We start from the raw sequence: 23,319 nt of genomic DNA, 5'->3' as shown, positions 1-23,319 counted from the left end.
TACGAGCGGCGCAGGACCGGTCTTTGTGGAAATCCTTGGAGGCCATTGTCCAGCAGTGGACGTCTTTCGGCTGAAACGAACGAACGAAGTAATATAAACTGGCTCATAGAAGTGCATGCAATTGAGAGGGCTTTGACCAGACTATCTGCCATTAGGTATTTTCGATTTGTCTAGATTAAATTAAATGTAGATATTATTAAATGATAAACAGAGTGCAAATCAATACTAACACGCGTTAGCAATAAGCATTACAATGTTGCACTTCATTGAACGGATGTTTGTATAATATCACTGAATAGGTACTTTATGTAATAAGAAGATATGCATGCATAGTGCGTGCATAGGTAGGTAGTTCAACGACACTAGCGGCCGCCCGCGACTTCGTACGCGTGGATCCCGTTTTACCCCCTTAGGGGTGGAGTTTCGTAAAATCTTTTTTATCGGATGGCTACGTCATAACATCTACCTGCATGCCAAATTTCAGCCTGATCCGTCCAGTGGTTTGGGCTGTGCGTTGATAGATCACTATGTCAGTCAGTCAGTCAGTCACCTTTGAGTTATGTATATTTAGATAAGCCTAAGTTCGTAAGTAGACTACTCTTCTACATACTCTAATATTATAAAGAGGATTATGATTGTTTGTTGAAAAATTCTCCGTTATTTCTGATGAACATAGGCGGTACGAAGCGAAGTTCGCCGGGTCAGCTAATATTATTCTATTTGAGAAAATATGAGACTTAAAGTTAATTTTATTTGAATTTGTAGGAAATAGACGTAGGTAGTTAACTGTTGCTCATTTTAGGCTGAGTTGCACCACCTTATTTTAACCATACTTAACATTAATATTAACCGGTGTTTTTTATATGAAGTTTGACAGATTTTTGACTTTTGTCAAAGTTCAAGTAATATGGTGTAACTCAGCTAATGTTTCAGTTAAGTTTATACCTTTCTCAAGTTAACGGAGTCAAACTTGAAGACGGCTCCGGAACAAGACCTGGCGATATCATAGTACACGTCTGCGTAACCCTGAGTCCTGGGTTCGGACCCTGAACAGCTGCCGCTCAGAAATATCACCACCTGGCATGAATAGGTGTTACCAATAAAGATGATAGTTATTATTACATAAGCCATTAACGCCCGTATTCACAAACATTACTATGAGGTCTCAAAGTGCGCGTAGACGCACAGGGTGACACACGAACCAATCAGAGCTCAATTCAACGCTGTGCGTTCGATTTGCAGCTTCACTTAAACAAGCATTCGTTTGTGAATAGGTAGGTACCTACGGGCGTAAGTTTCGGAGTTAATTAAGTGCGATTCAAATACCCAACTGAATAGGTAACCGACTAACATCAAAATTGAAAAAAAAAAGAGAAATTCAAGCAATAAACGGTTACAAGTAAAAAGCAAGCAAGTTTTAATTAAGAAGAGAAGTTTTTTGTTAATTATGGTAATATGGGTAACTCGAGTAGGTACCTAATGTGTGCAAGGCAAATCGCATGTACCTACCTATTATCGAATCCAGTAGTTACTAGAAGATCCTATTTAGTATGAAACATGCTATTATGAAGCACAAAATAATTCATTATTATTTTTATCATAAGTATAATTAAAAGATTTCATTAATGTCTAAATAATTACCTGGCTCTGGGTGGTTTTGCATAAATTCTGTATATCTTTCAAACGTGTGATATCCTTGGCGAATGCGTCCGTGAACACGTAAACGAAGGAGTTCGGCCGACTAATTTCTAAAGCTTTGTGTATGCCCGCCAACGAGTCCTCTGGACATTGATTTCCTCCTCTGGCTGAGATGCTATGAAAAATGTCTACCATATCATCAGGATTTGTTGAAGTTAATGGCGGACCAATATCTGAAAAAACAAGTTTTGAATAGTTACCTTGGACTCAAGTTTTAACAATAATTATTACGAGTATTAGCAAAGTATGCTGGGCTAACTTGCTGTTCCCGCCTAAATTTTTTTTCCGCAAGGAAATTATAAAATAAACTTTTGGTTTGACCTACCAGTATTTGGCCAACTTGAGCTCACTTACTTAGAGCAGTTGTTTATTTTATGGAGAAGGTACTCAAAAACGAAACATTTTATTTTCTGCGTTATTAACCCTTAAATACCTAAGTCTTAAATTTAATACTGATTAATTTTAGTTGCTCCTTATAATTCATGTTATAAAATATTTAAGAACTTAAATCTCCTAATAATTAGTTATAATAAAACAAAAAATATATTAATTAGAAATGACTAAACAGATTTTGATGTTCACTGTCAGATAACTTGTAGTAAATTAGAAAATATTTATTAATTTTAATATTATCGTTGAAATCTTACCTGGATCATTAAATGGCACGATGATAAAATCGTTAAAATCTGGCATAATTTTCAGTATATCAACAACTGAAGCTATATTTATCTTGATGATGTCTATTTCAACCTGCATGGAGTCAGTTGTATCGAGAACAATGGTGAAACTTTTTCCCGACACAAATTTTACCGCAAAAAGCGCAAAATATATTACAAAACACTTCGAAATCATTTTGAATAGTGTTTATAAATGTTACTTTAGTACGAATGCCAAGCTTGAATAAGTACTACTAGCGGCTACTTTTATTAGAACTGATTATTACAATGTAACCGTTAAATTAAGGGTCAGTCATCTTTAACAAAACTGATTATCTGTCCCAGTTTTACTCGTTAATTTGGTCCATCCTAATCCTAGTTTATGTGACAGGCAAAAAAGGCAAACTAAACAACCTACATAATAAAATTAATTACATTCTAGACTCATTTATAAGGAATTATACTATTTTTAATTGGTTTTTGCAACTTCCCTTTATATGCAACTCTGTAGTGAAACCAAGTTTATGTTTTGATAACCTTTGACTTAATAAATAATTGATTACTAATTATTTATGGTTGATACTTATAATAACTTATGATGAGTCCCCAACATAATAATTAACTAAGTAGGTACCTACTTAGATTACTAAGGGTACAAATTAAAAGTTTTTCTTTATTCTTCAAACTGGGATTAGTATGCAATGCAGTAATGAGTTCGAATTCTCGGGGAAAAAATTGTTGAATAAATAAAAGATATTAATATCTAATTAATTACACATAACTGCCATCCTACAAACGCGGCATAAATTATAAGAAGTGAGATAAATCTTGTTTTGAAAATGTCATAAACGAGACAGTATATTTTTTTCCGTCTCCTAAAAGCTTTTCTGCTCGAAACTTCGCAGCATAAACTTCCTATAAACGAAACTCAACATGCTGAGCTCAATAAAAAAACTAATCGTCTCTGTGGCGCTTTAATTAAAAATAAAATTGTCAATACCGAAATGTCAATATGACAATGACATACATGACACTATGACAGATTGATTGACAAGCGAGATCAGTGTTGTTCTTGATACGGCAATTGCCGTAATATACGGCATTCAGGCATCTTAGGCACCATAAATACGGTATACGGCAGCACTTTGATTACCGTATCAAAATATACGGCAATTGAGTAAAGTAGAGTTTTTCATGAGTTTTAGTAAACAAAAAATAAATATTTCGTCTAATGGAACGCAAAAACTTGTAAACCATAAATGAAGTAAAAGCGCCACGAAAAGAAACGCCAAAAATGCAACCATATCTCCGAGATTTTAATGTCTAAAATCGTTATTTCCTCATTTTGGTAGATTCTTCACTTTTATTCGGGTAGGTTCTTGGACTAAATTATTCAAAACCTTAAAAAGTGAAGAATAAAATAAGTAAGTTTAAAAGTAGTATACGCATAGTACATAATACATCACTTGTATTTTTTTTAATTTAAACCTTCCAAATAAACATTTTATACAATACGGCAATTTTCTTAGTTTTCCTTAAAAATCCGGCAATTTTAGAATTAGAATACGGCAACCCTAAATTCGTCAGGAACAACACTGAGCGAGATTGTGAGCACAGATTAAGTAATTGTGAGCGAGACAGTGCATGCAAATTGCTCAGTGTAAAAGCGCAAAAAATATTGGATTGATTGTTTATTTTACAGTTTATCAATACTGTATAATGTCTTTCAATACTAGTAATTAAAAAACACGAACAATGACTTCAAAGTTACCTCCTTACATATTGCACGAGTTGCCCGATATCTCAGAGTATATCAAATTCCCTCTGCTAAGTGTTCAGCGGATAAAGGTCAGTCTTTCTGGATTTACTCCATTGGCAAATAGTCAAAACTATTAAAATTATGCTATAGTTGCATTTGAGAATCATTAAATCGGAAGAGATGCTGTTTTAACCATCAATTTTAAGTCATTTGCTGTAGAGTTCACTTGTAACCTTGCTTATTACATGAACCAATGATTATGTGGTAATTTAATACAAATCTGTCGCATGCATGTGTAACAATACAATGAGGTAGTAATCACCGATTCTATGTTTATCTGCCAACTAGTACTAATCTGGGAAAATGCAAATTATATTGTTTTTATTCATCATTTATTAGAAAAGTCCTAGAGTTAGTTCTAAGGTAAGTACCTAAGCTAATTTCAATTGATAAACATGCAATCTAAACTTGTTTTACCGGTTTATAATTAACTCACATAATTAGGTACTAATTTCCAGACTTTCAGTGCCAAATGAATCATTGGCACATCCTTTTGAATTTAATCAACCATGAAAAACAACTTTTATTTATGTACCAATTTAATTTAGAGTACCTATTGTACTCTAAACTTAAAAACTTATACATACTTATTAAATTAATGTGTTAAATTGTTATGAATGATGAGTTAAAAATTGTGTCTTAAAAAAATCATAGCGATAAGACCTCCTATTTGTACTTGTCCATGTGTTTCTTTTATTTGTTCTTGTTGTGGTGTGCATTAAAGTTCTATTATTATTATTTTTCAGAAATCACAATTTAAGCAAACTATCACGTAAATCAATTTTATCATATGCCTAGATGACATAAATAAATGTCACCTAGCACTTATAATTTTATTAACATTTAGTATTTTAATGTTTCAGTATACGTGTTTCGATGTTTCAAGAACGTTGATAGCGTTTGGAGCCACAAGCGGGGGCATCTACGTTTTTAACAGATGTCCGTGTGAATTTATACAGCTTATACCAAATAAGGTGAGCATATTAGTATCAAGTTTTATTTTGTTTCACTTCATTTGTCTAAAAGTAAATTATAGAATTCTCAAGCAGAATTATTAAGAAACATAAAATTTGTTCACTACATGTTGTGACGAATTTGAATTGGACTCTTATTTTCTTTAAACTTTTTAGAATAATAAGAGTTTGCATCTCAGTGCTATTATACTTTCAAGATTTATAGTAAAAAAGTTCAATTCTCCAATGCATTAGTTAAAGTTACAACTTGTATAATTTCAGGATGGTGCAATAACTCGGCTAGCCATATCAGCAGCAGAGAAACACATAAGTTTTGCGAACGGACGAGGTATTGTTACGGTAACAGCATGTGACCAATCATTGAGTGGTGGTCACTCTGCGGTGACGTCAAAAGAACACCAGGGTAACGAAGTCACTGCTATGGTATGGAGTGCTAACAACATGCTGTTCACTGGTGACGATGTGGGGAAAATATCTGTGCTGCAATTGCAGAGCTTTATTGTAAGTTCTTTTTCTATTCAAAACACTAAAATTTATAGTGTGTTCTAAAAGCTTAAAATATTATTTTGGTGTATTTATTTAAAGCTTTTAATGTGATTAAAATTAATGTAATGTAATTATTTTATATGTTTCAGGCTAAAACAATGTTCCAAAGTTCATCCCAAACAATAATGAGCCTGGATTCTCGTATTTGTCAGTTAGATATCAAAGCATCCATGTTGCTAGTGTCCACTCTTACTCGGTGTTACATTTGCGACACATCCCAAGAGCAATACAGGCAAATAGGACAAAAATTAAGAGACGGCGAGTACGGCGCCTGCTTTTACAACAAAGAAAAAACTCCATTTAACACAACACATACTAACCAAGACGTTACCGAAGTAAAAAGGTACAATATTGTTGATGTTGACACAGGTTTTGCTGTTAGCAAAGAATTAGAAAACACACTGATATACTGTGCAAGACCATCTTCCCGGTTATGGGAAGCGACAATAGATGGCACAGTTAAAAGAACACACCAGTACAAACAAGTTTTAGCCAAAAACCCTATGACAATCGTGTCACTAGAGTCGTATACAAATGAAAATATAAGCAGAGAAAGTATAAACGTTGAAGGAGAAAGTCAAGCAATAAATTTTCCAAGGATATACAGCGTTGATAGTGCCATATTTTCGTTTAAAAGAGATGCCCTGTATTTCCTGAATCTCAACAATGTTGATGACACTATGTGGTTTACGTACAAAGATATAATTGACTGCAAAGTGTACCACGACATGATATATTTATGGCTAGCGAATGGCTCACTTGTCACACTGAGGTATATGAAACTCCAAAAGTTTTTAGTCAAATGTTATATTGATGAGAAATATGTACTCTGCACAGAATTATGTTCACTCTTTAGGGATTATTTACTCGAAAATGATTTGTCTGATAAACTGCATATCTTAGTTGGTTTAAGAGATAAGTTACAAAACAAGGAAGAGTTGAAAAATATTGATGATGTTCTAGAAAAATTCGACAATCTGAAGACCAATGAAGCTACGCAAATGAAATCTGGTATTTATGTTGTCGATAATACTTTTCACCAGTCTACTCTCCTCGAGGAAGATGTATCGAGCCAAAAATTTAACGATGACAATATGTTTACTACTACACTTTCGCCAGAAGCTTTGCAAGCATTCAAAGATCTCAGCGTAACAGTCTCTGACAAATTTAGTTCAAGCAAAAAAATATTGAAAGAGAAATGGGAAGATTTTGAAGGAAAAATGAAAAATCTCAGCGCAGAAAAGCATACAATCCAAGAATTGAGACTCCCTAAACGAATTATACCTGATATTATAGCTGATACCGAATATGAGCCCAACTTATTAGATGATGATATTATCTACAAAGAATCTAGTCAAAAAGCCATAGAGATAGAGGACATAGACAATAACAGCATAGAGCAGGACAAAGTGTGTAAATCATTGTACCAATACTATAGGTTAAGTTTAGTGGGTAAGGAATCTGAACGACCGAATTTAGTTTCTACTATCGAGAGCTATGCCTGTGATATTAGACAGATCTACGAACTTATGCTACTTTTAGAACAATACTGCGTTTCTGTGGGAGACGCGGATGAATCTAAATTTGTTTCAAATAATATATTTTTAATCTATTTATGCTGTAGCAATCGCAAGAAAGAATTATTAGATTCTATTATAGAAGACGAGGAGTTGTACAAGTATTTTGTGGATTCGTGCATATCTGTTAATATGAAGACGCAGAAGTTATCGAATATAGGCTGCGAGTGTGGTTTTCCGTTGCCATATACGAGGACAAACCAAACGCCAGTATTTTCCGAACTGATTGACGAGTTCATAGAGCGGCAATGGTCGAGTCAATGTCGCGAGCAATGTTACGAGACGTGCAGGAGAATGCCATATCTGTGGAGGAAAATATTATACCTTCGGAGGAACGAAGATCTGTTGAATGTGCTGAGAATACTGTTGCAGATGCTTGATGAGAGTTTGCTTCATTCCTTTTTGCCTCAGTTCACGTTAGAGAGCTGGGATAGAGCCATTCAGTTGTATGCTACGTTGCACGCGAATATGTGTTTGAATTGCAATAAAAAGTTTCATCATATATCTGTCAAAGATATGTTGAGTTGGGACGATTTGGGGGCGTTGATCATAAAGTCTGTGGGAGGGAAAAATGCGGTGAACGTGTTAAGAAAACACGCGAAGTTGATTGACCTCGGAGAGCTGTCTATGAAGTTCTACCACACGGCTATGCTGGTGGCTATGTATGAGAAATACGACGTGACGATCACTAGTCAATTGACAGAGACTTTGTACAGCGCGTATGAGTTCGAAGATTCTAGAGCGGCTGTAAGTTTTTTTTTCATTATTATCTATTCTATAAATACAGATTTCTAAAATTTTGGTCTTCATAGTTATAATAATATGTAGTGTACAAAGTGGTGATGGTAGCTAGTAACTTTTTCCAAAGTCAGGTGTTTCATTCTGAAAATCACCATTTTTGCTAAAAGATACCACAAAAGATACTATGAATTTCTAATTAGAAAAAGTACCATTAAGGCGATTATCACACTGCGCCGCGCTCCGCCGCGGTACGCGGGACGACAGATTTCATCATTGTATGCAAGTACCTCAGTTTGTATAGAAAACACGCGCGGCACAACACACTGACAACGCGTCTGCGCGCGGGATTTTTTATATGAAATCACGCGGACCGCGGTGCAGTGTGATAATCGCCTTTGTTAGTCTAAGTTAAGAATTGACTTTCCCATTGATGAGAAATTTCAGCTGATAATTTAAAATATGCAGATACTTAAACAAATATTGTACTATTTCCAGATCTGCAGTCTTCTTCGAAACACTGTCAACGGTCAAATAAAGAACACAGCCGTACCACTTATAGTTGCTGCGAAAACCGACCATTGGGGTCTCACACCACCCCACGATGCAGTCCCAATAGCCAGCGAAAGTTCAAACGAAACCGAAACCGTATGTAACAAAATCAAAGATATCTCCTTCCTAGATATAGTAGATAACTTGTCAGATATATACAAACACGATACAGATTGTACGCTCTGTGGACTGCCTTTACAAAATGAAGTGTTAATACAAGATGGCGGTCTGTGGGTCTTCAAATGTGGACACCTTTTTCATGGAGCGTGCTTAGATGTTAATAAAATTAAGCTGTGCCCTACTTGCCCTAAATGAACGTAATTTGTTAATACATTTATGGGATATTTGTGAAATTTGCGCAAACTGTAAGGCTAAATGTTTGCATTGCGTTTGGTGCAAGAAAAAGTAGGCTTTGAAGTAACATTTTCGCAAATAAGTGCGGTCCCTTTTCCATAAATAGGGTATTTTATTTGACACCGCCAATTAATTGACATACTAATACTAGCTTGTGACGTCACTACTTTGTCAACTTAATTAAACTAACCAAAATTAAAATGCAACCAAAAATCTTAATTGACAAGGAATTTAAAATTAATTAAGTTTTTAAGACCAGAATGAAGTTTATCTTTAAAATAGTTGTGCTTAAGAATTATTGGCAAATGGTGTCAAATACCCAGCTTGGTCAGTGAAGTGATGGAAAGAGAAATATCAATATGATGAATGATTCAAAGGTATTGTATATAAAAGGGAGATATCTTGTTTGTGCTTAACCTTGTAGGTTATAAGCAGAGGATTAGTACACTAAAATCAGTCTTGCCTTAGTAACTCGTACTTAATAAAACTGCTTATTATTTAACCGCGATGATATTTATTAATAACGATTGGTACTCTAATACAAATTCATTTATAGAAAGCTATTTTACATGTCCCAGTATTACAATATAGGCCAGTGCTGAAAAGAAGCAGCGTTAGAAAATCAGTCACTATTTATATTTATAAAATAAAACGAAAACAGTAAAATTTGAACATGAATTTGATGAATTTCCAGCGGCCATAGTGCTGTTTTGAAGTTTATGATTGATTACCCTATCGATTTGTTTTTAACACGTCTTTAATAAAACGAACATGCAGCTGTAAATTAATATGCTAATTAACAACTCATTTACAACATGACGAAATAAAACCTAAAAATCTATTTCTTTCATGTACGAAAAATATAATTTTAGTTAAAGATACTTTAGTCAATAGTTCAAGTTAACTGCCGAATTATTTAGAGAAATGTAGGCTGTTGCTTTCTATTACTTTCTGTAATATTATCAGTATTACATTTAAAATTGAACAAATAATGATAGATAATGAGATCACTCAATTAAATGGTATTTACGACCTTATTCCGTTGACTTTATGGCAGAGAGCTTGATAAATATTTACTAGACATTGGAATGTATAACCTATAAATATATCTATAAATAAATATATTATGTATAACCGAAAACTACCATAATTTTATTATGATATTAACCTTGGCTATGTAATTTTTTTTATTGTTAAATTGTGCCATTTAATGCGTTGCTGGGCACATTTGCTAATGTATTGATTATTGATTATGAATTTATTAAACAACGATGGTAATAAGCTTTCCAATTGTATAATTGGGTAGAAAGCAATTTCTTTGACATTCACATAATAATCATGTCTAGTCCCAACTATTCTGTAAAGACTGATTTATACGTAATTATTAAGTATTTAACTAAAATTTAAACTTAATTTTAAGTGATCAAATTGCATCGTAAGCTCTTGTTTACTATGAAACTGCTTGTCAAAACGTGTCAAGTGACAAGCCCCGCCCACCAACTTAACAGAAAAAATTACTAAAAATTTGGTTACCTACTTATCTACTTAATACGTGTAAATCAGCCTTAGAGTAGGCGCACACCGTTGATTTTTAGTTGGCCGATAGTTGTGCCCGATTTTAATTTGTATGAAGAATCACCCAAATCGAATCGGCGTAGTGTGCGCACTCCCATACATGCCCATACTGATCAACTGCCCGACTAAACTATCGGCTGACGAAAAATCAACGGTGTGCGCCTACTCTTAACGTTAAGTGGAAAAAATCGAAACTAATAATAACCCAGTATTGGTAGTAGCGCCCTCCTGTTAATTTCATGTCTGGGACACTTTAGTGTTATCCAACTATAACAGGTTTTGTACTCAACATTATTCCTCCCATGGTCTTCCTACAATTTAAGTTACTGCCCTTTTTAATAAATGTAAGTATGGGCATTGGACATGTATGAAAGTGCGCACATTACACCGATTTGGTATCGGCCGATTCTTCATACAAATTAGAATCGGGCCCAACTATCGGCCAACTAAAAGTCGGTGGTCTGCGCTTAGGCTTTCATATTATATTATGTACTCCATATTGTTAATATGATATTGCACCAGCTTACATTTACATAGGCTTCAAATGTTAAATATAAGCAGTTTTAATGGCTTTTCGTCTTGGGTGAAGCAATTTGTCATTATTTTTGCGTTAGAAGGCACCGTTTTAAAAATCGCTCACAATAATTAAGAACGCCTTTAAGCAAACATATTTTCGCGACTCTATGGTATTGTTCGAATACCGTAAATTATTGTACAATATTTCATATTTATTGCGACTAGGCTAGTGTATGTATTTGTAACATTTTTCCATGAGAACCCTGTACCATTATACCAAAAATAACATATTTATATACGTAATAGATCATGACGTGTACTTAAATTTTATAATTTTTAATTATCTAGTATAAACGCGGCTTATTTTACAATCCGTAGCGAAATGCATTGTTTTGTAAATATATTGTATAGAGCAAATATTTTTGTAAGTGCAATACTTGTAACCATATCGTACTGAATTACCTATTCTGATACTTACGTGTTTAATATGATATTTGAATGTACTACCATTAATAAATTTTACTATCTAAATGCAACTGTATTTTTTAAATTAATTTTTCACTTAATGTTAGTACTTCCTTTAACTGAGTCAGCCTACCTACCTATACAAACTTGACTTTTAAAGTAGATATGGGATAATTTACTTAAATAAAATAACATTGTACTTACTTGTACTCGCTCCAGCAGCATAACACCCAATTTAAAACAACTTATCACTTCACTAACACACACTTTAGACACAAAATATAACAGAAAGTAAACTCCATACTAAGCGCGCTTGAGCCACGCACACATAGACACCGCTCACGTACGCGTTATCAAGACTGTCTTGGACGAATGCGAGGCGCGACTGCGTTCGCTTGAGTGACGCTGCTCACGCGTTTGTGAAATTATTTTGTTTGTGAGAAAATGAGTGAACAACAAAAAAGGGGTATTATAACATTTGTTAAGTAGATGGTTGCTTACACTCAACATTAAAAACTAAATTTTCGTTTTTTAAACTACCAGTTGATTCCGGGAGGTAAGTAAGGTATTTATTTGTATTTCAATAGTTCGTTTGACGTTGACAAATTGAAATCCAACTCAATTATTAGGAATATCGAAGTGTTTTAAAGAGGTTTTAGGAATTATTGGATAATAGTGTCAACCACCCAACTACATACTACGTGATACTACTTCCTTCTCGTGTATTTGTTTGCAAACTATTACTATAATAATAAAGTACTAAACATAACTACATAATAATATAAATATAATGTGGATATCTGTTATTGTCTTTCTTGCATAGTATTAAGAGTTACATTTTTCTATCACAACGAAATAAACGCAACACATGAGAATACAACCCTAGCGCGACGGCCGAGCGCAGGCTCGCGAAGCGAAGTACATACATGAGTTTACCTTCTGTTATATTTTGTGCTTTAGACGTCCGTTCACGACGGCGGTTGGGCATCGACTGACTGTCCGGGACTTGAATCGTAATAAGGTGAACTAGCGAATGAATAATTGAATAGAATGAATGAACTGAGTGATTGGTCGTGATGAATTCTTTGTTTAATTTGTAAAATTCAGGTAATACAGGCCAGGAAAGGTCTTTATATGCTTTTCTTTTTTTTTTTTTTTTTTTTTTTTTTTTTTTTTGTTTTTGTTCTCGAGCAGTGGTGTTTTGTGCTTTTCTTTTTTTTTTTTTTTTTTTTTCTCTTTATTTAAGGAGCTTTGTCAAGATGACAATGTCGCTCCATTAGATACAAACTTTAGGTACAATATATCTAGGTAATATTTTAGGTACAATGTATTTGTGTCTTATTGTCTAAAATTGGGAGGCTAAAAAGCTAGAAAAACACAGNAAACACACTGATATTTTTAAGGTATTTTTAATATACTTTCGGGTTTTGGCACAATTTTTAAATGATGTGACCTGGTTTACACTAGGTAATAAAACCTAAACCTACCTACTTACACATTTGAAAGATTTCGAATGCTAAGTTACACTGGTACTGGAAATAACAAACCGATTTGTGAATTTAAACTAAAAAAATAACAACATCGGGTTTAAGTACATTTCGTAAGTTAAAACTGCCTAAGTAACACTTAGACCATTGTACAATGTATGGCAAGTCGTTCGTTTGAAATCAATCTTAAATAAATAGAAACAGGGAAAAGTTACATCGAGATCTACACAGAACTAAGTGTCGACCTTTAAATAACCGCAACTAACGTTTACACCAAAATATCGCTTATTTACAGGAATCAACATAAAAATAAATAATTTAACCGCACTGTCTAAACTTACACATTTACTAAGAATAATACACACTACCTATTACGATATTCACGTACACATTATTACGCATACTATATTAACACTACATTTCAGTATTACTGGCATACAGCTTAACATACAGAAGAAACAAAAAAAAACAAGTTTTATAATTAGAAAAATAAATAACAAAATTTAAAAAATGGCAATCAACGACTTCGAGAAACAACCTAATTTGATTTTACAAGAAATATCTATACAAGTTGCTATTCAATTATCATTAAGTAGATATTATGCTTGTACATGCTACAGCTTAATTCTATAATCTACTATATAAATTGCACGATTTGATAAAGCGAATATCTTGAATAAATTTAAAATTATTATACAGAACGACAGACATGACAGTTTATTATTGTAAGTAAAGATTCAAACTAATTATGGCCTGTATTATATGATACGACGCTAAAACTAGACTCAAAACTAAATTTATAGATATATTCAAGATCATAATAGGCAGATCTCAAATATTTGACCAGGTAAAAACTCCTATGTCCTACTTAGGAGCTTTTAATTCGTGAATTAAGTGTCGATTACATAATACGGGCATAACTAAGTATGTTTGAAGAATCTATTTTATTTTACTGTCTGTTTGTCGTTCTATATGGTCAACCCACAAAATCGGTGGGTTCATGTGTCAAAGCAATAAAATTGTCTTTACTAAATATCAATGAAAAGAATTGACACAGTATAAATTGACCACCTACCCTCTGGTTCTGGTTACATATTCATACACATTAGGTGATTTTTTTGTATTTTCAATAACTAGCATTTTTACAAAAACCGTCCATTACAATCGAGAGTGATTATGTACTATAGGTATGTATTAATTTCTTAGGATACACGACCACGAGGTCGTAATAGCTACTTACTTCGAACAGATCTATTCTATGAGTATTTATTTATTTATTTATTACAATCATTATGCTTTAATAGATCTCACTGGATTTTAACAGTTTTGTGTTCAAAACACTTAAAATTTTCAAGCCTTCCGCTTCAAATTTTTGGTTTGATACATTTTCATCGCTTAGTTCTAGAGCATCTACAATATTACAACGATTAGTTCATAATCTCGAGCTACTATTTTACATGGCCACACAATATTGATTCATAGTTAATAACTTAAGCTACAACTATAACTTACTTCATTATTTTAGCCAAACATTGATATAACCGTTAAATATTTATCTACAAGAGGAATTGTACTTATTTACAAAATCCGATCATCCAATTTATATGTCGCCCTAGTTCTTAATGAAGTAAAGTCAACTATATACATTTGTCTAATTATCTACGTGGTTTAATACATGTTTGGCACTTTCATGGGGTATTGTGTGCCGCAAGCCTATTTAATGACAATAATATTATTAGCCGATTTTTAGGGCTCCATTACAACAAAGATACAGAATGTACACCCGTTTAAAATCGTGATAAAAATATAACATTTCATTGTCGAAATTTAAAAAGAAAATGAACACAGGGTGTACGTCCCATTTTCTTAATTCACTAATGGAATAATCTCAAAATACAATTGTACGAAAAACGAGAGATCCAATCTAACTGGCTAAAACTGACTCGCTAGGTCTAAAGCGAGTTCTCGCGTCTACTAAAATCACAAAAGATTACATGAATTTAATGAGATAATATAGAGATTCAAGTTTCCACATCCGTAACTTACGCTAAAGTCTTTGCATAATATAACACTCGACAAATCGGTGTAACTTCTAAGCTACCCACCGTCAAAAAGGAGATTGTCATCTCATTTTTGGCGCCGTTTTCAAAAAGACAAAAGAGTGTGACTTGGGGTTGTTCCAATCCAAACCTGTTGGAATTCGAACTGGCACACTCCACAAAATTAAAAAAACAACCGATTCGTCTGTCAGCGTGGTAGGTCTCAGCTTACCAGGGGTGGTGAGAGGGGGGGAGGGGCATAGGCGCGGCGTGCGGGTAGGGCCAGCCGCGCGCCGACCCTCAATCCTCCTCGCCAGGGGATAGCGGGGGGGAGAAACCGGGGTTCATGTAGTTCCCCCCGTTGGGAGGGGGGGAGGAGTTTGATGGGCCAGGGGAGGACAGCGAAGGGAGGAAGCCAAGCTCTCCAGCGCCATCGCGGCACCACAGCTGCCGCATCTCTTGTCGCCGCGAGCGCATTAGGTTCTTGTATTCCGATATCCGCATCTTCTTGCCGTCTACTATGCATGTCCGCTTTGGCCGAGGTCGGTACCTGGAAGGGTAAGAAAATGGTAAAGTTTAATACAATATAAGTAACTGCTATGGTCTCCAATGGGATTACCATGGCATCCATAGCCAGCAAAGCTATTCAACAGGGATTAAAAAATAAAGTAAAGGAGGAACTTATCATTTTCATCTACTGAAAATTACTTAAATTCATTACTCTGGACAAAAATGCTCATGCTCGTTCGTTCGTTTAAGCCAGTGGTTCTTAACCTTTAAGTCATGAGGGACCATTTTACCAAATTTCTGTCTTAACAGGGATCACCTCATTGAGTAATCGGTCAAAACCAGTTTGACTGCAAAAATCAGTTAAAAGTGGTTTTAACCAAGGTGTGCAAGTGCACTTCGTGGACCACTTGGAATGTCTCCAGGGACCACCAGTGGTCCGCGGACCACCGGTTAAGAACCACTGGTTTAAGCCAAAGGACGTTCACTGCTGGACAAAGGCCTCCCCTAAGGATTTCAATAAGTGGGCGGGGCACATAGCTCGTACAGATGGCTTATGCTCATCACGTCATAATTTGCTCTCGTTAGAATTCGAACGAAATTTGCAAATCCTTGGTTCGTAAACTATCTGACCAAGTAACCATAATTGAGGATCAACTACAAGTACTAGTGCTTAAACTCAAACTTCTTAACAGCGAAAGATTCTTACCTATAGTCAGGGTGCTTCTCCATGTGAAGTTTGGACAGCCGCGACTGTTCCTCGTAATACGGCTGCTTCTCCGCATTCGACATGGCCTTCCACCTGGCCCCCAATATCTTGGAGATGTTAGAGTTGTGCATATCAGGACAGGCCTTCAGGATTTTCCTGCGTTCGTCCTTGGCCCAGACCATGAAGGCGTTCATGGGCCGCTTGATGTGAGGTTTGCCGGCCTCGTCACGACGCGGCTGGCGGACTAGCTTCGCCTTGTCCACTTCCTCTTGGGGAGACTGGTTCCATGATGCTGGAATTGAGAAAAACATCGATTAAGATTAAGATTTCCTAATCTATCTTGGATATAGGACAATCAGGGTTTACTCGTATAGCCAGTTAGATGTGCATCACAAAATTAAGTCAATCTCCTAAACTAAGCAAAATCGAAGAACATACGAAGATGATTTGGATACACCTTGATGTAAGGAATCAAAATTTTAGCTTTGAACGTCAACTCCCTGGCCATACTGTATATCTAACCACACACTTCGTTTAGCTGTCATGACTGTGAGCAGGTAATTACTAACTGGAGTAAGTCGATGTCAGATATGAGGTTTATTCATAAAATATAGTTTGAAATAGTAACAGAACCGGTGGCTGTAAAGATTAAATTGTAAATAACATAAAACCAATAAATCATACACCGAAATATTTACAACAACCAGTAGCAAAAAACCATACAAAATTACTGTTCCAAATAGTGTCGTAAAGAAATAAAATACATGACGCACATCTCATTCATTGGATAATGAAACAGATAAACCTCTGTGTTTACGTCTTGTAAGTATTATTATTACCTACGCTACAATTTTATTAAAGTTGAACTACTCAATAGGAAGCAGAGTTAAGCCAGTTGTAAATTATCGGGCCTGAGAGCCGTTTAAAACAATCGTAAAATGAGATTATGAACTACTTGAACGAATAGCATTAAAGACGTGTGCTCTAGCGCAGCGTTACAAGACACTGAGGTGAAACGCGTGCGAGGGATCTGCGAAAAAAGTATAGTCGCAAACAAAAGTTTTAAATATTTATGATAACGTTGACAGCTTAGAATATCTTTCAGTAGGCCTAGACATAGAAATAACAGACATTTTTATTAATACTCGTGTAGACATGTGATATCGACCGACTTTAGTTTAGGCATATTTACGGCGTGACCTAAAAATATTTATCTACCAACGTAGGTAATTCATAAAAAGGTTAAAATTAAATTTGATTTGTTTTCTAAAACATCATTAGTACACTAAAATTTTGTACCTACCTGTAGGTAATGTTCCTTATTTTATTTCCATCTCAAGACAAAACTCTAAACTAAGAGATTAAATAAATTAAAAAATACAACATCCTTTGTACAAGATCACGTTTTAGAGAAATTCTTTATTTGTAAATCAACAGGTGTTATGGGATTAGTCTATTTTACGGCGCACGCGCACAGTTAAGGCTATTTTTACGATGACGAATTAATTCATTACAATATTATAATTAAGATTCACATAAACTCTTCTTTCTAAATATAGTTTTAAACTTCGTGCGGTTGTAAATTAAGGTTTTTATTTTGAAGTATTATTTTGTCATTAGAATACATCAGATTTGGATAATAAAGAAGTATCTGACGAATGGTTGGGTTTCTTTTAGCTATAAATTATAATTTTATAATAACAATTAAAGCAGTAGTTAATGTTATGATTTTTTTCTTTAGCAACTGACAAAATAATGACAAAAAAAGTCTTTCAAATCACCAGTCTAAGCTCTTCTTATTTAGAAAACCCTAAGTACTGATTAAGCCCCCTTATAATCCTCAGAATACAGAAATACCAGCTGTTTATTCTAATAGTGTCCTTACAATAATAAAGTGCAACTAAATCAAATTTTAGTGTCCACGCAAATAGCTCGCGCGACGTAAAACGCGTTTACACTAATCAAATCGAATAATGATTGCTACTATTTTATAACAAGATTCATAAAGGCACTTTTAAGCAGGGATGTATTGCCACTGTTAGTGTTCATCATCATCAGGTCATTCAGTCTTCACTGCAGGAGTACTACCTGCTTTAAGTACCTACTTGAAGCAAATTAATAATTTGATTTGAACTATACCACCTTATTCTACCCCACTTGGGTGAGGTCTTTGTCCTGCAGTGGGACGTATTACTTTGCTTTGCAAGGCATGTAGTTACCTATATTTAGTTTTAATTTTCTTCTAAAAGTTTTTCACTGTCATCCTCCATACTGGTAGCTGCTGCAGCTGTAGGTACTTATTCTAGTACTTTTTTTTTCAAACGATTACAACAATGTTGTGTAGTTATAAAATTTTTAGCGTTAAGAGTCGCATCTCAAACTAATTTGTAATTAGGCAGTTCGATTTTTTCAAGTTATTTATAATTTTCAAACAATGTTGTGTTCCGGCAGTTGGAGATAAGATAGCCAGTTCCTCTGTGGTTGAGGATTCCGGTTGAAGAACGCTTCTACCTTCAGCCTGATCATCACTCTCTACCCTGAGATGCAGACCAAGAGCTTCCTCATGGATAAAAAGATGTATTTTTTTTACAATGATAAAATCATTGTCATCCCCAACTCACTCCCATCACTACCAAATATGTGGGTCAGATGCGCATCCGCTAGCATTTCGCTGACGGATCGGGCCCGCTCCGATTAATAAGCGCGGATACGTCCCGCTCTCAGAGCGCATTCCGCGTATTAATTTGACACGCTGTTAGATAATTTATAACATCCTACGGCTGCTGAGATGCGACGGAACGGACTGTCGCGCGGATTTTTTAGACATCTTTTGTTCATCATCAAACTCGATGACTGGACACACGTGTAATAGAAAGAAATAAATTATGGGCATATTGTATCACCAATCAATTGACATAGGTACTTTTTACTATTTACAAAAATTAAGAATAAGACTAAGAAATTCATATAATAATGTTCATTACATATCAAATTTTCAATACATTTTCTTATTAATTTATTAAATTATTTCTTGTTAAATTAAATTGTCTGGTGTTCCCCATATTAATCATAACAATAGAAATCATTGTCGATTTCATATTTATAGTTTAAGCATAACTTTAGGCGCTTTTATATTTTGTGACACAACATGCTTTAAATCTACCGACCATTCTAAACAAACATCAAGTTAAAGTAGATTTTTGTTAAAAAATAAAATAAAACATTAATTTATCTTTTCTTATGAGAAAATAAATGTAATTCGTGTATTTTATTTAACCTGATAAGTAGGTACCTATGTATTAAAAATCGTCGGAGTTTACTTTTATCAAAGGAGCTTTAAACAGTTTGGCACTTGTGCGCCCGAGTGTACCGAGTAGGGATGAACGGAAGTCTGCTTGGAGCGATCTATTTCGCATTTTACGCGATCCTTTTGTCACAGCAAATGATAATTTACATAGGCCGAGGGTAAATGACCCTTTTGATTGTAGATTATAGTTAATGATTTTATGTTGACTAGTTGTTGGTAGAAACTTCATTTCTACTAACCACGGACAATCTTGTGTTTTGTACTAAATTACACTTAGGCCAAAGTTATAAAGTTGTAATAATTTTCAACCGGAAGCAGTCAAATCGCAGAATTCAAATTTTGCCTTCCCATACAAACTTCCATGGGACATGAAAAGGCATTTTTTTGCGATTTCCATTGCAGTAAATGTTTATTTTTATGATTAATTTATTAAAATTCTTGTAAGTAACTAAGAAAAAATATAATTTAGTGTCTACATGTTAGGTACTTTCACTGTTAATGTATAAAAACATTGAATAAATAAGTACACTTCAGGGCAGTATACAGGGCGGGCGGGCGGAAGTGGGCATCGCGAGCGCCATCTATTTCGCGTCCCGCTCGTCTTGTTGTAGAGGAAGCCGAACGACACTTGCGATTTTGTAACCATCCCGGATTGGGAATGAGCCAACTATTTAAAGTGCTATTTGTTTTATTATTCGCATGATGTATGGCTATTCGAAGTTTTGGCCGTTTTCGAATTTGTATGAAATATCAATAAAGAATAAATAAATGTCTATTAAAGAGATAACTCATGAGTAGTTTTTTATGTTTAGTAAAACTAAAACATTAATAAATTCGTATTTTTCTGAAAACTAATGAGCGACTGGGGAAATAGTGAACTTAAGTTTTTTAAACTGTTAATATTTAATGAGTCAAAAAATGAAAAATAAGCTAATGTTATAAGACCAAACAGCAATAACTAAACAGATTCTGATAACATCAAAGGTTTACAACGACCGACATACGCTTCTACTTCTAACTGAGCACCGAATTACCATTATAATCTTAAAACCCACATTACAAGAAAACAAATTACAATGGAGCCGAAATCTTAGGAATGTCATTAAGTAACACCCGTTTTAAACGCCACACAATATACAGGGTGGTATAGAAAACATTTTTTAGCTAGGTTCAGAAAAAAGTTTATTTTTTTTTAATAATTCTTAAGTAGGTACCTACTTGTTTAAAAAATTATGAATGAAATGTAAGAAAGCACCGCGTAAAATAATAACTTTCACATTAATTATGAAACTGAATCTGTTGATAGGTATTTAACATGACAAATGCCGTAATAAAATCACGTAATAAGTACCTACTTGCGTTTCATTAAGAAATGATTTACATTTACGTCATTCGTTAACACTGACACCCTGTATAACGTGAGCAATAAAAATAAATCCGAAAACTGGTACGACAGTTTACGAAGCCACATGTAGATTATATCAGGTATAATTAATTTCTTACGTATACATTGCTACATCTCTCAATTCCATACACTCAGATATCTGGGCAGGCGGTGGTTCTAGCACAGTGTAGCTAAATGCAGTAGACTTAGTAGGGAAAGTGGTTGAAAACACTATTAAATTTTACGTTTGTTGTAGTTTTTGATAGGTTGAATTTCAATATTTATTATATAAAAAATAACGTAATTAGAGATTGAATCGGGTTATAAGTGTTCTTTTACGATAAAGATCTTGTAGTTGCTAATAAATCATGCGGGCTGCGTTTACTTTGACCCGTTCACAGAATCATAGAATGCACCCAGTGTGAAACTTTTAGTAAAAAAAAAAGGAAACCGTGACATTATTACCCGTCTTGTTTTTATAATTCGGCCAATTGAATTGAAATAATCATCATAATTTCAACCATAGGACGTCCACTGCTGAACATAAGCCTCCCCCAATGCTTTCCATGTTGCCCGGTTGGTAGCGGCCTGCGTCCAGCGCCTTCCTGCTGCCTTTATGATGTCGTCGGTCCACCTTGTGGACGTCCCACGCTGCGTTTGCTTTAAATTGAAATCACCCATTCAGATTTGGTTTTTGCTCAAGAACATGTTTTATCTTAGTAAGCCTACTGCGTTTGGTTACACTGTGGCTCCAGTGTCCAGAGTTATTACGGGCGCAGTGATATTTTGTCGAAATAACGCATTTTGTGTGAATTTAGCTGGAAACTGTGCTCGTAGGGTTACCATGCGTTGCGTCGGTAGAGTAACGGACACAATAATAAATTAGTTAACCCATATATTTCATTAAATATTGCTTACGCAGTTCGAGCTTTTGATTCTGAAAGTAATAACGTCACTTTGATGAGATTTTAGTCAAATTAAGAATGTCTATTTCATTGTATTGGATAAAAAATCGTACTTCTTTGTTTGTAAGTACATACTAGCTACGTGATTATTAATGGAGCTACGTAAAAAAAACTATAGACTGAAATCATGTCTGTAATAATGTTTGAATCCGACATCGAGTTATCAATTTGGTGTAACTTTTTTATCCTAAGAAACTATTTTTTAAGCTATGGCGCACTGTTAGGGTCACACACACAACCAGTGTCCTTAATTAGCTGCTTAATTTCAAACTCTATTGCTATCATCCAGAAAATATTGGTAGCCCTAACGTCCCATATTGCCTCAGCATTATACCTAACTGTTCCTAATACAACGCGTATTAATTATGTTTTGCAATTAAATGCGAAACATCAAAATGCTTGGCGGCGATACGGGACATTTCTTCATTTTAGCATATCATGACATTATACCTATTTATCTAATTCCTTGTTTATTTTGGTTTCTGATATTTTGTAATACGTGAATCCAGCTCAGTTCAAATTGATTTTCATACTAAATTGTTGCCTGAAGGAATCTGTGTGACGTATTAGGATTATTAATATTATCTTAGAAAATCTTATCGGTTTATTCGTGTTACATTAAGGGGTCATTAATTGCACGTGAAAGTTGTGTAAGATGTACTTATACGAGTGTTTCAGAACAGTTTTCCATCGAACACTAAAAGTGTGAACTTATGTTTTATTACGTTACTTTTCCAGTAAATTGTTTGATTTTTTTCAAAGAATATTAACCTTATCAAGGATAATGTAGGCTTAGGTCTCAAGTTTTTATTAACTACATCGTTCGTTCGTTCGTTCGTTTCAGCCAAATGACGTCCACTGCTGGACAAAGGCCTCCTCCAAGGTTTTCCACAATGCACGGTCCTGCGCTGCCCGCATCCAGGCTCTTCCCGCGACCTTTACCAGATCGTCGGTCCACCTAGTAGGAGGCCTGCCCACGCTACGTCTTCCAGCCCGTGGTCGCCACTCAAGAACTTTTCTGCCCCAACGGCCATCGTCTCTACGAGCTATGTGCCCCGCCCACTGCCACTTGATTTTAGCAATTCTGCGAGCTATGTCGGTCACTTTGGTTCTCCTGCGGATCTCCTCATTTCTGATTCGATCACGCAGGGAAACTCCAAGCATGGCCCGCTCCATCGCCCTTTGGGTGACCTTGAGCCTTCTTATGAGGCCCATAGTAAGCGACCACGTTTCAGATCCATAGATCAACACTGGCAACACACACTGCTCGAAGACTTTTGTCTTGAGACACTGCGGTATTTCGGACGTGAGTATATTGCGTAGCTTCCCAAACGCTGCCCAGCCGAGTTGGATTCGACGATTGACCTCTTTCTCGAAGTTGGCCCTACCTAACTGGACTGTTTGTCCCAGGTATACATAATAAATTGTCAACAACTTCGAGTGTAGAGTCT

General features: G+C 35.0%; 2 protein-coding genes across 2 annotated transcripts in view; one reads left to right on the top strand and one right to left on the bottom strand.

Annotated features, from left to right (window-relative positions):
- Positions 1-4,109: 4,109 nt before the first annotated feature.
- pink (WD40 repeat domain-containing protein pink) lies at positions 4,110-9,926 on the top strand. Its single transcript, XM_028313401.1, has 5 exons — positions 4,110-4,202; positions 5,037-5,147; positions 5,409-5,648; positions 5,783-8,017; positions 8,507-9,926. The coding sequence occupies exons 1-5, from the start codon at positions 4,110-4,112 to the stop codon at positions 8,873-8,875; spliced, it is 3,048 nt and encodes a 1,015-aa protein (XP_028169202.1). The 3' UTR covers positions 8,876-9,926.
- Positions 9,927-12,863: 2,937 nt separating this feature from the next.
- Sox102F (transcription factor Sox102F) overlaps positions 12,864-23,319 on the bottom strand; it is a 162,876-nt gene continuing 152,420 nt past the window's right edge. The window contains exons 6-7 of the mRNA XM_028313376.1: positions 16,213-16,504; positions 12,864-15,546 (exon numbers count right to left, since the gene is read on the bottom strand). Of these exons, the coding sequence (XP_028169177.1) occupies positions 15,297-15,546; positions 16,213-16,504 (542 nt within the window). The 3' untranslated portion in view covers positions 12,864-15,296. The remainder of the gene's footprint in view (positions 15,547-16,212; positions 16,505-23,319) is intronic.

The sequence above is a fragment of the Ostrinia furnacalis genome, unplaced genomic scaffold (assembly GCF_004193835.3).
Source record: "Ostrinia furnacalis isolate ACB-3 unplaced genomic scaffold, ASM419383v2 OfSCF0312, whole genome shotgun sequence".
NCBI classification, from domain to species: Eukaryota; Metazoa; Arthropoda; class Insecta; order Lepidoptera; family Crambidae; genus Ostrinia; species Ostrinia furnacalis.
The sequence above is the reverse complement of the archived record's forward strand: the minus strand, read 5'-3'. Positions and strand labels throughout refer to the sequence as shown.